A 13,965-nucleotide genomic window follows, 5' to 3' on the forward strand; every position below is an offset into this window, starting at 1 on the left:
CAGGGTCTGGGATCTGTGAGTCAAGGGGTAGGAAACGGAGGAGCAGTGGTGGTGGGAGACAACTTATATATATATATGATTATATACACATATATATATATATAGGTGCTCAATGAGTTAAGTGCCTATATATATATACACATATACTTATAGATAGGTATAACCGGTACTCGATAGGTTAACCCAACACACATCGTTACCATCACAGCATTTTGGCATCCAGACACCGGCTGAACAAACCTGATGACGTGAAGGTGCTGGCACCGAAGCCAGCCTCGAAGCCCATCCTCTCCCTGCTTCCCAAGGCTTTCCAAAAGTATCTCATTTAAACAAAACCGGGAGTCTTGAAAGGATTCGAGGACGTTTGAACAAGGCAAATTTTGGGCTGGTTTGTGGGGGGGGGGGTGGGTGTTTTTTGTGTTTCCTTCTGAAAAAAATAGAATCTATAAAAGGGGCCAACCTCAGGGAGATCCAGGCAAAGGCCAGCGAAGAGGTTTTGGTCCATAAAGAAATACTTCTTTCTTCTAGTTTCATTCCCCCCTCCCCCCCTTTTCCCCCAACTTGGGGTTTTTTTGGGTAACAAAAGGTTTTGGTCCAGTTTAAAAACGACGACAACAAAATCCTCTCTTAGAAAGTCGGCGTGGTTCTTGTTTTTTGCTTCCTGGTGGGATGCACATTGGATTGGGGGGGGGGTGAGGAGGAGGAGGAGGGCTCGTTGCCTGTATTGCATGATCGTCTCTCTTAGGTTTTGGTGTGATATATAATCTCTATGCAGTAAGAAAAGAAAAGCCCAATGTTAGGGGTGTGCACGTGTGTAGCTGCAGCTGGCATCACTTGGAGAAAAGGGATGAAAGAGTGAACTCCGGAAGCATGGAAGTCGATCCACTCCCGCCACGGATGGGAATGCAGGACCGCGGTTGAAATACCCTGTTAGTGACTCCTGATTCGTCTGAGGAACAAATCCCTGCTCGGATAAGGAAAGAAAAGAACAAAGTTCCAGGCTCCACGGTGGCTCAGAAGAACAAAAGAACTGCTCCGCACCCGGTGGGATTCCAGGAGGCTCTTCCCAAGCTCCCGCACTGGCATCACCTTCCATTTCTTCACCTTCTTTTTAAGGATTTTCTTCTCTTTTTTGTGTGTTTTTTTCTTTTTTTTGTTTGTTTTTTTATTATTATTATCATTTTTTGTAGAAAAAAAGGAAAACAATAAAAGTTCTTTAGCTGTGGTTTTTTTTTGTGTTTAAATCTTTGAGGTAATACAGTTGTGCCCTCGTTCTAACAGGTTCCCAGAGGTCGATGGTTTCTTTGCTGTCTCTTCCAAATCCCTGGCATCCGTTTTCCTTTCTTCCCAGTTGTTCCTTGCTGAGCTCCCAGTTGGGCTGAGACATCCCTGGGGAGGAGGAGAGCAGGGACTCCAGCCCAAAGATGAAGTGGCTGGAGAGGAAAGGCCCACAGGGCCCTGCCTGCATCCCTGCTCCGTCTCCATCCGATCCCAATGGCCTGGCTTGGTCCATGCCGAGAAGTCCCAATCTCACCACCAAAAAGAAACTGAACTAAACCGCTTTGCTTGCGAGATCCGAGTGCGCGCGTCCCGAGAACTTGGCTTTCCAGAAGACATCTGCAGGCTGGAGCATCGCTTGCCCTTCCCAATTTCTGGCTTTTTGCTATTCATTTCCATTTTATTATTCACTTTTTCTGCTTTAAAAAATAACTTGTAAAATAATTTCTTTTTTTTTTCTTTGTTCTTCTTCTTTCTTCTTTTTCCTTAAATTAATTTATTCTTTCATTCATTCGTTTGTTCTTCGGATGTCATTATTATTATTATTATTAGCATTATTATTATTATTATTATTAGCATCATCTTTTTTCTCTCCTGGACCACCCCCCTCCCCCAACTCCCTTCCTATCCCCCCACCCCAATGCCCTGCTCTGTCTCTTTAGGAAAATATCCTAATGGCCTGAGTGGCTGCAGCGTGGCAAACGGGACACTCGGGATCAGTCCTCTCACAGATCCTCACGGCACATTCCATGCAGAAGAGGTTGTGGCCGCAGGGCACCAGAGCTGCCGTGACTTCGCTTTCGAAGCACACCATGCACTCACGGCTGCTGGAGACGGACGTCCGGGCAGCGGTCGTCGTTCCCAGCTTGGAAAACCCTTGGAGAGGTTCCCCCTGCGACCGCCTGGGGAGACCGGAGAGATTGGGCTCTTGGATGGAAGAGGATGGGGAGCGATGGGAGTTGGGATGGATGGCGCCGGTACTGCTGGACCGCTGCTGCTTGGAGAAGAGCACCGACACCGGGTTGGTGTTCTCCTGCCCAGCCCACATCGGGGCGCCCGACTCCGGCACCCCATAATACAGATCTTGCTTGTTCACCCCATAGTTGGGGAAGAGGTAACCGTAATTGAAGTCATTTTGGTCATTCAGCCGCGGCGTCTCATAGACGGGGTCCACGGAGCAGTCGCCGATGCACCCCAGGCTGTTCTGCCTGAAGGTGGACAAGGGCTTGCAGCCCGGTGCCGGCGTATGGACCCGCCAGGCCTCCGAGTAGCGGTTCTCCATGCCGGAATCGGGGCTGCTGGATAGGAAGTCATTCTCGTTGTTGTATTCCAGGATCTTGCCCGTCCTCACCGCGATGTGGGTCTCGATCTCCTCGCGGGCGCGTTCCACGTTGCCCGGCGCGCCCGTGATCTCGAACACGGGGTCCCGGTCCCGGCTGGGCGTGATGATGTAGGTGTTGGTCTGCTGCTGGATCCTCTTGATGGTGGCCCCTTTGGGCCCCACCACCAAGCCCACCACGCGGTAGGGCACACGCACCCGGATGGTGACCTGCCCCGGCAAGGTGGGAGCGCTGCCGAACGTGGTGCCGGCCTTGTTGCGGGAGGCTCGGATCATGGAGAAGTGCTCAGCAGCAGAGATGATCTCCCGACGTGCCATGGCCACGTCCTCCCGTCGCCCCGTCACCATGAAGACCGGCTCCTCGCCCCGCACGGGGGTCTTGATGTAGGTGTTGGTCTTTGCCCGCAGGGCTTTGATCTTGCAGCCTTTTGAGGAGGAGAGAGGAAACAAGGCAGGAGGTTAAGAGAGGCCCTCTCCACGCAGCCCTTCCCCATCCATTCCCCCTTCACCACCCTGCGCCATAGCCCGAAGAGCAGAGCCCTTCATGGGGGCTTCAGTGCTTCTGTGACCCATTGGGGAGACCAGGTTTGGGGCAGGAGGTAGAAGCGATGCAGCAACGGATGCTGCGGAGCAGTGGTGGGCAGCAGTGTTCTGCCCATGATGATGGGCACAGGCTTCCTCCCTGCTGCAGCAACCCGCTTGCTCAGAGCCTTTCCCGAGGTCACTTCCCAAGCTGGTGTTTTGTGGATCCCTGGTGCCCACCAAGCCTATTCCCCCCTCTGCTTCCGGCTCAAACATCCTCCTGCTTTCCCAAAAAAGGCAAGAGACTTGCCAGTGTGTTTTTGGCTTCCAAAGCCCCTTTTTAGAGCCAGCTGTGCGACTCCAGCTTCCTCGAGGATGCCGTCAAGCATCAACCATCCGTGTCTCTACAGATGTGGCACCAGCCCTCTATGAACCACTTCTGGAAAGGCTCCTGCTGACCCCTGTCTCCAAAAGCATCTCCTGGGTACCAGAGATGCTCCGGCACCAGCCAGCCTTCCCTAACACACCACGAGCATCCCTGATGCCCCCCAAATGATGCTTCTGCAACCAAGGCATGGAGATTCCTCCGCCCATGGGCTGGAGCATCATTATCATACAGCTCCTAATAAACACCATCCCTCCCAGCTGGGAGCTCGGGGCTGCCTCTCACTCAGTGCTGCCAGGCACAGAACGCTCTCGCCACCACGTCCCATTAGCAAGGACCGAATCCCACATCCTTAGGGATACAAGCAGAGCCTCGTGCCACTCGGGCTGACAGGAACGCTGCGCACGCTACAACCAATAGTGAGAGCTGCACAAGGCACGCTCCCAGCGTGGAGCTCCCAAACCCCACTGCCTGTCATAGGATCCCGGCTTTGGGGTGGGACAAGTGCTGGTGTCGGCTCCCAGAGCAAGTCTGAACTCCTCGGAATGCTCTCGGAGCTTCGGTGTTCCCTTTGTGGAATGGGAATCGCTGTCTCCTGCCTGGTGCTCCTGCAGGATTTCCTGCCACACTCAGCAGCGCGATGCTGCTGCACTGAGCCCATCTCAAGTTCCTGGGGAATGGGAATACTACACTGACCCGGAGCTGGGCACATTCCCAAACTTCCAACCCGCATCCAGCCCCTGCCAAGTCCAATGCGGCTCACGTGCTATTCCCCACTGACTTCACACCCTGGAGTATATTTGCAATGCTTTGTTTAGGGAAGTTCCTAAAGAGCTGACGTGGAACCGTGGGCATCTACAGTGCACATCATTAGCACTTGGGAAACCCAAAGAGCGGCGCTTGACGATGCTCAGCACGACACAAGCATGGAAGGAAACCACCCGGACACCAGCACATGGGATAAAGCATCCCGAGGAGGGCAGGATCAACCCTGGACCTGCAGCTCCAGGGCAGGGTCAGCTCCCCATGGCCCATCCCTGGCAGACATTTCCCTGCCCCACTCCCAAGCTGCTCGCTCCAAAGCTGGAGATTCCATCTTAGGCAGATTAACCAGGATGCCACCATTTCCCCAGGGATCTCACCCGAGCATCGCATGGAAAGAAGGGGGGGGGGGGTGTTAGCAGCTCACATCCCTATGGAAATGCATCCCGGGCATCACCCCAGGCTGAGGAAGGATGTCCTGGATCCCTCCATGCCCCCCATTGTGCCTCCCAGCAGCAAAGGACCTCAGGCAGGCGTCTGCCAGGGCTGGGCTTGGGTTTGCTCTGAGGCACGGGACAATGGGAGCACAGAGGGATCTGAGCCCTGCACCACAGGGAACAATCACGGGAGGCAACACGGAGGTCGGGATTGAGGAGCGGTGACAAAGGACGGGGGCTCCAGGCTGGGGCCAGATGGGAAGCAACGGTGGCGAGGAATACACATGAATGAGGGCAAACGCGGGTGGGAGGGAGTTAGGGATGGAGGGAAGGGGATGGGAATTGAGGGAGAGGCACACTGGGATTCTGCTGAGGGAGGAGGAGGAGAATGAGGGGTGCAGAGGGAGAGATCCCCCCCCAAGAACAGCAAAAGGGAGATGGGCAAGGAGGGAGCATGGCGAGAGGAGGGAGGGAGGATCTAGAAACGGACAAAAGGACGCATGGTGCAGTCGATGGTGTGAGAAGCAGGGGGAGGAGGAGGAGGAGGGAGGGTCTCGTGCAGGCCTGCAGACAGGAGAGCTTTGCAGAGACAGATGGGGGATCCTGTGCTTAGGAAGTGGAGGGAAGAACCCCCCAGAGGGAAACGAGCCCCAGCCCATAGAGCCCCAGCAGGTTCAGTGATGCAGATCTGCCCCCCAGCAGCTCTGAAGCGGTGCAAGGAATGGGCCAAGCCATCAGCACCACAACTCCACCAGCTCCCCAGAGAGCTGCACTGATTTACACCACTGACATCAGCCTGGCTCCAATCTCACTCAGTACCACAGCTCCCAGCACGCCCCATCCCAACCCTGCCCTTGCTCCCACACAACTGAGCTGTCTTTGCCATTGCTCCGCTTGTGACAGCACAGCCAGCTCAGGATGCGGCCCTTCCTAGCCCGGCCAGCTGAGGAGCGTGGTCCTGAGTGCTTTTGTCACGTCCAAGTTGGCTGGTGGGGTGGGTTCTTTGGAATGAAAGCCTTTCTCCCTGGGTAACTGCCATGTGAATGCGCCACGGAACAAACAGCTTGACTCGGGGGGAGCTGCTTAGGAGGTGGTGTTCAAACCACACAAGCAAGAGGAGAAAAGGACCTGCAGAAACTCTGCTACCACCTAACTTTGCTCTCGGGCTCTGCTCTTGGAGGCAGCAGCACAGACAGCAGCTCATTGATCCCTGGCAGGCTCCTGCTACCTACGTTGTTATAGAGGGGAGAGAACGAAGCCCTTTCTGCCTGGGTTTCCATCACCTCGCTCCTGCTCTGCCAATAACACAGATCCCGAAGCATTGGGAAAGGAGGTTTGTGTGATTGTTTCCTTCCCCCCCCCCCTCCATCCCTTTTGCTTTGTAACTTCAGTCAACTCGATTGCCAATTGACTCCGAGTGAATGTGGTTGCAAACGACTCCAGTCAGGCACAAATGCTAAGGGAGAGGAACAAACCCTCGAGGACAGTGGAGCCTCCAGCACCCAGACCAGTTTCCAACTGGGATTAACCCCCAGAGGGGCCTGCTCTGGCTAAGCACCAAGGAAACACATGGAGCCTACCCACTGCCCACCTGCAGATGGGGAACTGGGGGGAGATTGGGATGCACAGACACTAAAGAGGCCTTCAAGGGCTTGGTCCATCTGTCCAGCTCCTGAGGGCAACCAGGGAGTAGGATGCATCCGATCTGACTCTGCATGAGCCCATCCCAAATCTCTTCTCACACAAGGTGGCTCCCATAGGAAAAGGGCGGAGCGGCACTCGGGATGCAGGGGATGGATGCTGCGCCACGCCATGCAGCCACAGCTCTGGAGCTCACAGGATCCCACACTGGTTTGGGTGGGAAAGGACCCTAAAGCTCATCTTAGGGACCCCTTCCACTGGAGCAGGATGCTCCAAGCCCCTGTGTCCAACCTGGCCTTGAGCACTGCCAGGGATGGGGCAGCCACAGCTTCTCTGGGCACCCTGTGCCAGCGCCTCAGCACCCTCATAGGGAAGAGCCTGGGATCCCCCCTTTCAGTGTAAACCCATTGTTCCTTCGGGTATTGCACTCCAGTGTAAATTCAGAGTTCCCCCTCCTGACAACCTTGCCCTTTCCTGCTGCTAGAAGGCCAGATCCTGCCCAGGTACATGCTCAGGAAGCTTCACCTCCAACCATCAGAGGTGCTGCACCAGCTTCAAGCACCCAGCCACAGACCCAGCCCGGAGGTGGGTTCTGATTGTATTTCATTGTGGTCTGATAAATCACAGCACCCCAAATCACTGCATGCCCTTGTTTCCAGCGGGCTGGAAATGACCTCTACAGACAAATGCATTTCAGTCTCTTCCCATCTACACCAAGGCACAACCCCCAGATATCCCTGCTAAGGTGGGGGCCCTCATTTCCCGGTTCAAATGAAAGCTGTGTTCAAAGACAAGCACACAAAGAACATCACAACTAAACCCTCCTGCCTATCCAGGGGTAAGGTTTCTGCTGCATTGAAAGCGGTGTCGACTTCCCCTACACGTGCACCCCAAAAGGACCACAACCAACCGACCGAACCCCTTTGCACTGGGGTTTTATTGTCCCGACCATGCAAGTTGTGTTTACAAGGAGGGAAAACCCACCCCAACACACGACCATGCCATGAAAAGAGGCAGCCACCTCCTTTCAGCGCAGGGATTTTCTGCCTTTTCCCATAGGGATGAAAGTTGTTTATGGAGGAGGGGGTGGGAAATAAAGGGATGGGGGGGGTAGAAGAAAGGGAAAGCCCCAGCTCCGATGGCACGGACAATCGCTGCCTTGTTTGTGGCAAAGTTGGGAGCTCGGGGCTGGAAGCCCCCGGCCATGAGCAACGGCATCGCATGGGGTGGGTGTGCCCATGGCCCCCGGCACGATCCCCATCCCGATCCAGCGGGACAAGGCACAGGGAAAGGAGGGCATGGACACGCTGCAGGAGCAGGGGGCTGCAGACAAAGGCAGGAGATCCATGGTCCTCCTCCCCCCCCCCCCCCCCCGCATTCTCCCACTGCCCCAGATTCCCGGCGCTGCGGCGCGGTTCACTCGGTCACCGCGGCATCCACAGCCGGATCCGATGCTCGGAGCCTCTCTCTGTGTGTGTGTCTCCCTAGAAAATTCCCTTTGTCTCTCTCCCAGACCCGTTTTCTCCTCCCACCTCGAGTTCAAACCACACAAAGTCAATCCCGGTCGGCACTTTTCCCTGGTGGAAATCCAGATGGATTCTCATTAACACTTCCCAACAAGCTGCCACCCGACTGCAATTCCTCGCTCCCTTTAAGGCCCAGCTCAAGCTGCGTAAGGAGCTCGGTCCTCAGAACCCAGCAGACCTTTAGCCCCAAGCTTTCCTCTGAGCAAGCAGGCGACAGGATCTGACCCCCGCACCGCTTCTCGGATGCTGCACATCCACCTCCTCCACATGGTGGGTGGGGGAGCTGCAATCATCAGACTTCCTCAATGGAAAAGGCTTCCTTGGACTATTTTTAAATGCTGAGAGCGTTCGAGCATGTTTGGAGCTACACAAAGAGCCCAATCACCTGGGGTGCGTGGGGCCTCTTGGTATTTGACTTCACCTTGCCAAGAAAGAGCAATTGATGCTAAGCTCCCCTCTCACATCATCTCACGCCTGGTGACAACAGGCTACTCAGAGCAGGCTGGGAGAGCCTTCATCAAAGGCTGTCTCTGGGCACAGGTGACAAAGGATGCTACTACTGGGGATGAGAGTAAAGATGCTCTTACAGGGAAGGTACCCGCTGGGAACAGCTCGCACCGCTCGCTCCACACAGCACCGAGCCAAGCTGGCCCCACAGCACACACAAAGAGCCCATCACCCCAGCTCCAACACCTGACCCTAAGCGTGTCCCTCTTCCAGGGTCCCTGGGAGCAGATTAACCCAGGCAGAGAAGTCCCACACGTGTGTTCATGGGGCTGTACCTGCCCACAGTGACTTCCAGGGGGGAACACGGGCATCTCGGTGCCTGCGGAGCTCTGCCCTTTCCCAAGCTCACACTCGGAAGCACGACACCTTTATACACTTCCCACTCTTCCCATCTCAATTTGCACCCTTGGCTTTGCAAGGACCTTCTCCTCCTGTGCCAGTCCCCATTGTTGCCTCCAGAATCAGCCGCAAACACCTCAGGGCTTGGCTCCGGACAACAGGGAACAGCCCCAGGAAGGGCGTTGTTCCCTTGGGAAGAGCTGGTGGGTGAAACACAAGAGCCACCAAACCCCCACAGGCAGGCCCAGAGCGGCTCCAGAACCAGGGAGCACCACACACACCATGGCAGGTTCGGCCTCCCAAGGTCAGCAGGGATGGAGATGCAGGGAAGCATCCCTGCTCCTCACCATAGCAGCCACAAGGGCACTCCTGGAGGTCACTGCTCCACTTCCAGCCAAGGAAGGGAAGTCATTGCCAACCGTGGCCAGGGACAGAGTGGAAGAGGTCACAAACATCAGCCCAAGGCGTTGTTACACCTTTATCCCTTCATCCTTCCCTTTCCAGCTTCCTCCCCTTCAAGCTGCATCCCACCAGCACCCAGCCCTCAGACACCAGTGCCTGCCCGCTCAGTCCCCCTTTCCCATCATCCTGGCTCTCATCCCAAGCGGTGCCCATCCCGCATGGAAAGCGGCGATGCCGCTGCGGAAGTGCGGCTGGAATGGAGCGCACAAACTCCAGTGAGGCTCCCGCACGCGATTGGCTCCGTGAGGGCACGTTCCCAGTTCCCAAGGAAAGCAGGGAGCTGCCAAGCACGGGGCTCAGCTCCTGCAGCATCTCCAGGTGGAAGTGAAGCCACCCCCTCCGCCACAATGGAACCGCTTCCAAGCGCTCCCATCCGAATCTATGGGGCTTTGGGTCTTATTTATGCTCCGGTGCCTTTACGCTCTCTTGGCAAAGTGGAGGGAGGTGGAAATCCCATTGCCAGAGGCATGGAAAAGGGCCCCCATGCCCAGATCCAGGCCTCTGAAACCCATACATGTCAGAAGGTGCAATTCCAAAGATGGGAGACAGCAGTTGAAGACAGCATGAAGGAACTGTGTGGTTCCTCACACCACAGAACACGAAGTTAAAGGAACTTAAACCTGTCACCTATTAAAAGCCCTGAAATCATTTTTATTCCACTATCACTTCTTTTTCCCATCTTCTTCCCAAATTATCCATGCTCCTATTCACGAATAGCCAGAATTCCCAATTTCTTAGGAAACCATGAGCAGTCCAACCAAGGAGGTAACAATGTGCACACTTTGGGGTCCCCCCCCAAAATTCCTGGTCAGGCACCCAGGAGAGCACAGGATTCATCCCCGCAGGGTGTCCTGCACCCAGCTCCATTGGAAAGCAGACCCTTGGGATGCAGCTTTCCACATGAGAACAAGACCCAGGGGACATTCCTATAGGCCTTTAGTGTGGATCCCAATCTCTGCTGGAGCAAAGTGCCATGGGCAGTCCTGGTTCCTACCAGCACAGATCCATCCCATCCACCCCAGTGCAGGGCCACGGCTTATACCGCCCTTCCCACTAACAGATGGAGCCCATTCTGCCCCACTGACATCCCCCAATTCCCAGCTATGGGAAAACCCTCATACACTCACTAAAAATGGTGGAAAACCATCCAGGTCTCCACGTTCCTCTCCATCCGTGTGCCCACACCAGGTGCGTCGCTGCCTCCGGAACACATCCAAACACATCCCCTTTGCGGGAGTTTGGGGCAGGAGGGAGATCCAGGGGGAAAACAGCCCCAGCTCCTCCTGCACCGCCTGTTTTCCCTGGATTCTGCCTGCCGAATCCTCTCTCTTTCCTAACTTTATTAAACAAAGGGGGCCTGATTCTCCACAGCCTCGCAGAGTTGGTGCAAAGCCCCAGCGCTCCTGCCCGTGCTCAGGGCAGCAGCAACGGGAGGAGCAGGTCCAGGCAGGATCTTCTCAGCCTTCACCCCATCTCCAGCTCCCCAGGGCCACGATCCCAGCATGTCCAAGGGGAGACATCCCTGCCCGCTCCCCATCGCAGTGTGGGGACCAGTCACCAGCTTCACCGGTGGGAATGAGCAGGGCCACCATTGTTCCCATTACCCGCTCCGATGTGGGGATGCTGAGCCGTTAACCCCCCAGCCATTAGCTACTGGTGCCCCACTGCACAGCCCAAGCTGGGAGCACTGGCCCCACGCAGCCCCCCACTATGTCAGACACCAAACCCCCTGCCCAGGCCGTTCCCATTCCCACCCCAAGAGGAAGCTTTGGAGCCGCAGTCTCTGCTCGTCACACTTCCAGAGCATCAAGTTACTTGTGTAGAGAAAGAAGACGGAGGAAAACCCCCCTCTCCACCACACTGGCATTGTTTTCCCCTCTATAAGCGCCACAAAACTTCTCTCCCCAGCCCCATGGTCTAATCCTGCCCCGCTTCCCGCAATGGAGCTGCTGCCCCCCACCCTCTTTTTCCCTGCACACTCGGGAGCCCGGAGCCGTGGGGGTGGGCGAGGGGTGACTTAAGAGTGGGTGTGGTGTGTGTATATATATATATATATATATAATTATTTCTTTAAGCCCTCCTCCATTCCACCTCGCTCCCAACAGAGCCGGGAGGAGAACAAAAGCATCCCTGTCGCGGAGCGTGCCCAGCGGCGGGGCCGGCCGTGGGGCTCCCCCCGGCTGCCTGCCCCTACGGGAGGGGGGGGGGGGGATGTGTGCCCGTCCCGGTCCCATTACCGTCGGAGCACTTCCAACTTCCACGTCCCGGTGCCGGTGCCGCTGAGCGCGGCCCGCGGCCGCCACACCCCCGAGCCCAACAAAGGGGATTTTCCTCCCCACCAGCGCCGAGCGCCACCGGGAACCGGGGCGGGTTCACGCTCAAACCCCAACCGGGCTCCGTGTCCCGGGTGTGTCCGTTCCCCCCCCCCCCCCCCATTCCCTGCTTTTATTCCCTGGGTTTAGGGAAGGAGGCGGAGAGCGCGCTCCGGGACCGCAGCACGGGAGCGGCGAAGGGCTCGGGGCTCCGGTGCGAGCAGTCGGAGCCCTCGCACACATCCTCATCCCTCCCCGCTCCCCCGCTCCCCATCCTCCCGCTTTGTCCCCGGTAAGGGCTGAGCCGGCCCGAACAATGGCAGGGCGGGCGGAGCGGCGGGGGGCAGCGGCAAGGGGAGGGAAAGCGGGGCTCCGGTTCCCCGGTGCTCTCTCACCTTGCCGGCCCACGATCTCGGCCACGTGCTCGGAGCTGGGCACCGGGACGCACTCGGTGGTGTTGGAGCTGCTCTTGAGCCGCAGCTCGGCCTCCTTGTACAAAGCGCACAACTTGGGCTCCGCCGCCCCGGCGCTCGGAGCCGCCGAGCCCTTCGGGGCCGACGGCGGCGGTGGCGGCGGTGGAGGCGGCGGCTGCTGCTGCTGCTGCTGCGGCGGCGGCGGCGGCGGGGGCTGCTGCGGCGGCGGCGGCGGCGGGTTATTGTTGTTGTTGTTGCTGTCCTCCACCAGCACCACGGCGGAGGAGGAGGAGGAGGAGGAAGGCTCGCCTAGCCCCAGCAGGCAGAGCTGGTCCAGGGCGAGCTGCAGCGCCCGGTCATCCTCCAGCAGCGCTCTGTCTTTGCCGCTCCCACCGAAACAGCCTAAATCGCCGAAACCCCCGTTCCTTTCCATTATCCCTGGTACTACCAGGCTAGGCATGGCTAACAAAGACTTGAGAGGGGGTTGGGTGGTGGTGGTTGGTTGGGAAGGGGGGGGGGGTGTGAGAGCGAGAGGAGGGGAGTGTGGGGGGGTGGGGGGGGGGACACACAAAGAGCTCGGGAGGGAGAAGGGGGGAAAAAAAAGGCAGAGGGAGAGAACCAGAGAGAGAAAAGGACCCTCCGCCCACCTCCCCCCGCCTGGCCAAGCCCCTTTCTCTCTGTAACCCGAGCTCCTCGCACAGGCACTTCCAGCCCGCCGGGGTCCCCCCGCTGCCGCCGCCGCCGCCGCCGCCGCCGCCTCCTCCGCCTCCGGGTCCCGGCCGCCGGAGGGCTCGGAGCGCCGAGGGGCGCGGAGCCCCGCGGGGGGAAAACTCTTTTGTTTGAAGGCGCTGGGCGCAGCGGAGCCGGCCCCGGCCCGCGGCCTGATGGGGGATGTAGTCCCGCGGCAGCGGCACCCCCGGTGCCCAGGGCACCGAGTGCGGATGCGGTGTGAGATGGGTGCACGGGTCCCATTGGGCCGAGGGTGAAGGGGATGCAGGGCACCGAGGGTGGATGTGGTGTGACACGGGTGAACGGGTCCCATTGGGCCATGGGTGAAAGGGATGCAGGGCACCGAGGGTGGATGTGGTGTGACACGGGTGAACGGGTCCCATTGGGCCATGGGTGAAAGGGATGCAGGGCACCGAGGGTGGATGTGGTGTGACACGGGTGGATGGGTCCCATTGGGCCATGGGTGAAGGGGATGCAGGGCACCTGCTGTCACATGGGTGGAGGACCAAGGGGGCATTGAGGAGAGCCCCCCATGTGTGCCCCCGGCCATGGAGGGGCCGGCAGTGGAGGGGGTGTGCGTGGGGAGCCAAGAGCATCCAGCCGGGTACAGAGGATGGAAGGGGTCTGAGTGGGGATCTGCTGTGTACACCCTGGCTGCATGGGGATGAGCCAGTGTGCACCGCATCAGGAGGCTCCGTGTGGGGACCTGCCACTGCCCACCCGTGGAGAGGGCACGCATTGGGAGCATAGGGATCCACTGGGATATTGGGGACCCTTGGAAGAAGGGCAGGGACACCCCATGGTGGCCATAGGCTGGGTGAACTGGTGGGGAGAAAGGTGCTGGGCATGATGGGGCAGGTCCTGAAGGACACGTATCTCACTGGCTTCATGGCAGACACAGCCTTTGGGGCCTCCCCATTCATGGGGGCTTCAGCCTTGCGATGGGAAGACCCCAACCAACCCCCCCCCCAAGGGCATGAGGGCCAAAACCTCGTGTCCAGCAGCACCAGGAATCACGGGAAGAGCGGAGAAGGGGGGACCCCCAGCACCCAAAGGCCTTGCAGTGGGAACAGCTCACCCTGCCCTTGGCTCCCAGCCCCAGTAAAGCCCCCTCTGCAAACTGGGAACGTTGGGGAAGAGCCACGGGACGGCCCCGCTCCCCCGCCTGCCTTTTCTCATTGAAATGAGGAGCTTTTAGCGCGCAGGGGAAGCATTGAAAAGAGCTTCCCAGCTCCCAGGCAGCGAGGCTGGGCTCTGCGGGTGTGAGCGGAGCCTTTCTCCCTTCTTCCCCTTTCTTCCCTTTGAATCAAACC

The 13,965-nt window shown here is 57.9% G+C and overlaps 1 protein-coding gene across 1 annotated transcript; it reads right to left on the bottom strand.

Annotated features, from left to right (window-relative positions):
* Positions 1–1,927: 1,927 nt before the first annotated feature.
* MEX3A (mex-3 RNA binding family member A) lies at positions 1,928–12,412 on the bottom strand. The gene is made up of 2 exons (XM_034071163.1): positions 11,906–12,412; positions 1,928–3,042 (listed from the first exon to the last, which is right to left on the bottom strand). The coding sequence occupies exons 1-2, from the start codon at positions 12,381–12,383 to the stop codon at positions 1,937–1,939; spliced, it is 1,584 nt and encodes a 527-aa protein (XP_033927054.1). The 5' UTR covers positions 12,384–12,412; the 3' UTR covers positions 1,928–1,936.
* Positions 12,413–13,965: the final 1,553 nt, after the last annotated feature.

Source organism: Melopsittacus undulatus, chromosome 20, assembly GCF_012275295.1.
Source record: "Melopsittacus undulatus isolate bMelUnd1 chromosome 20, bMelUnd1.mat.Z, whole genome shotgun sequence".
Lineage (NCBI taxonomy): Eukaryota > Metazoa > Chordata > Aves > Psittaciformes > Psittaculidae > Melopsittacus > Melopsittacus undulatus.

Bases quoted from the DNA above. Each gene is read 5' to 3' on its own strand.
- MEX3A (XM_034071163.1), bottom strand. From the start codon at position 12,383: ATGCCTAGCCTGGTAGTACCAGGGATAATGGAAAGGAACGGGGGTTTC. The intron at 3,043-11,905 runs GTGAGAGAGCAC...CCTCCTCAAAAG, and splicing joins CGAGATCGTGGGCCGGCAAG to GCTGCAAGATCAAAGCCCTG.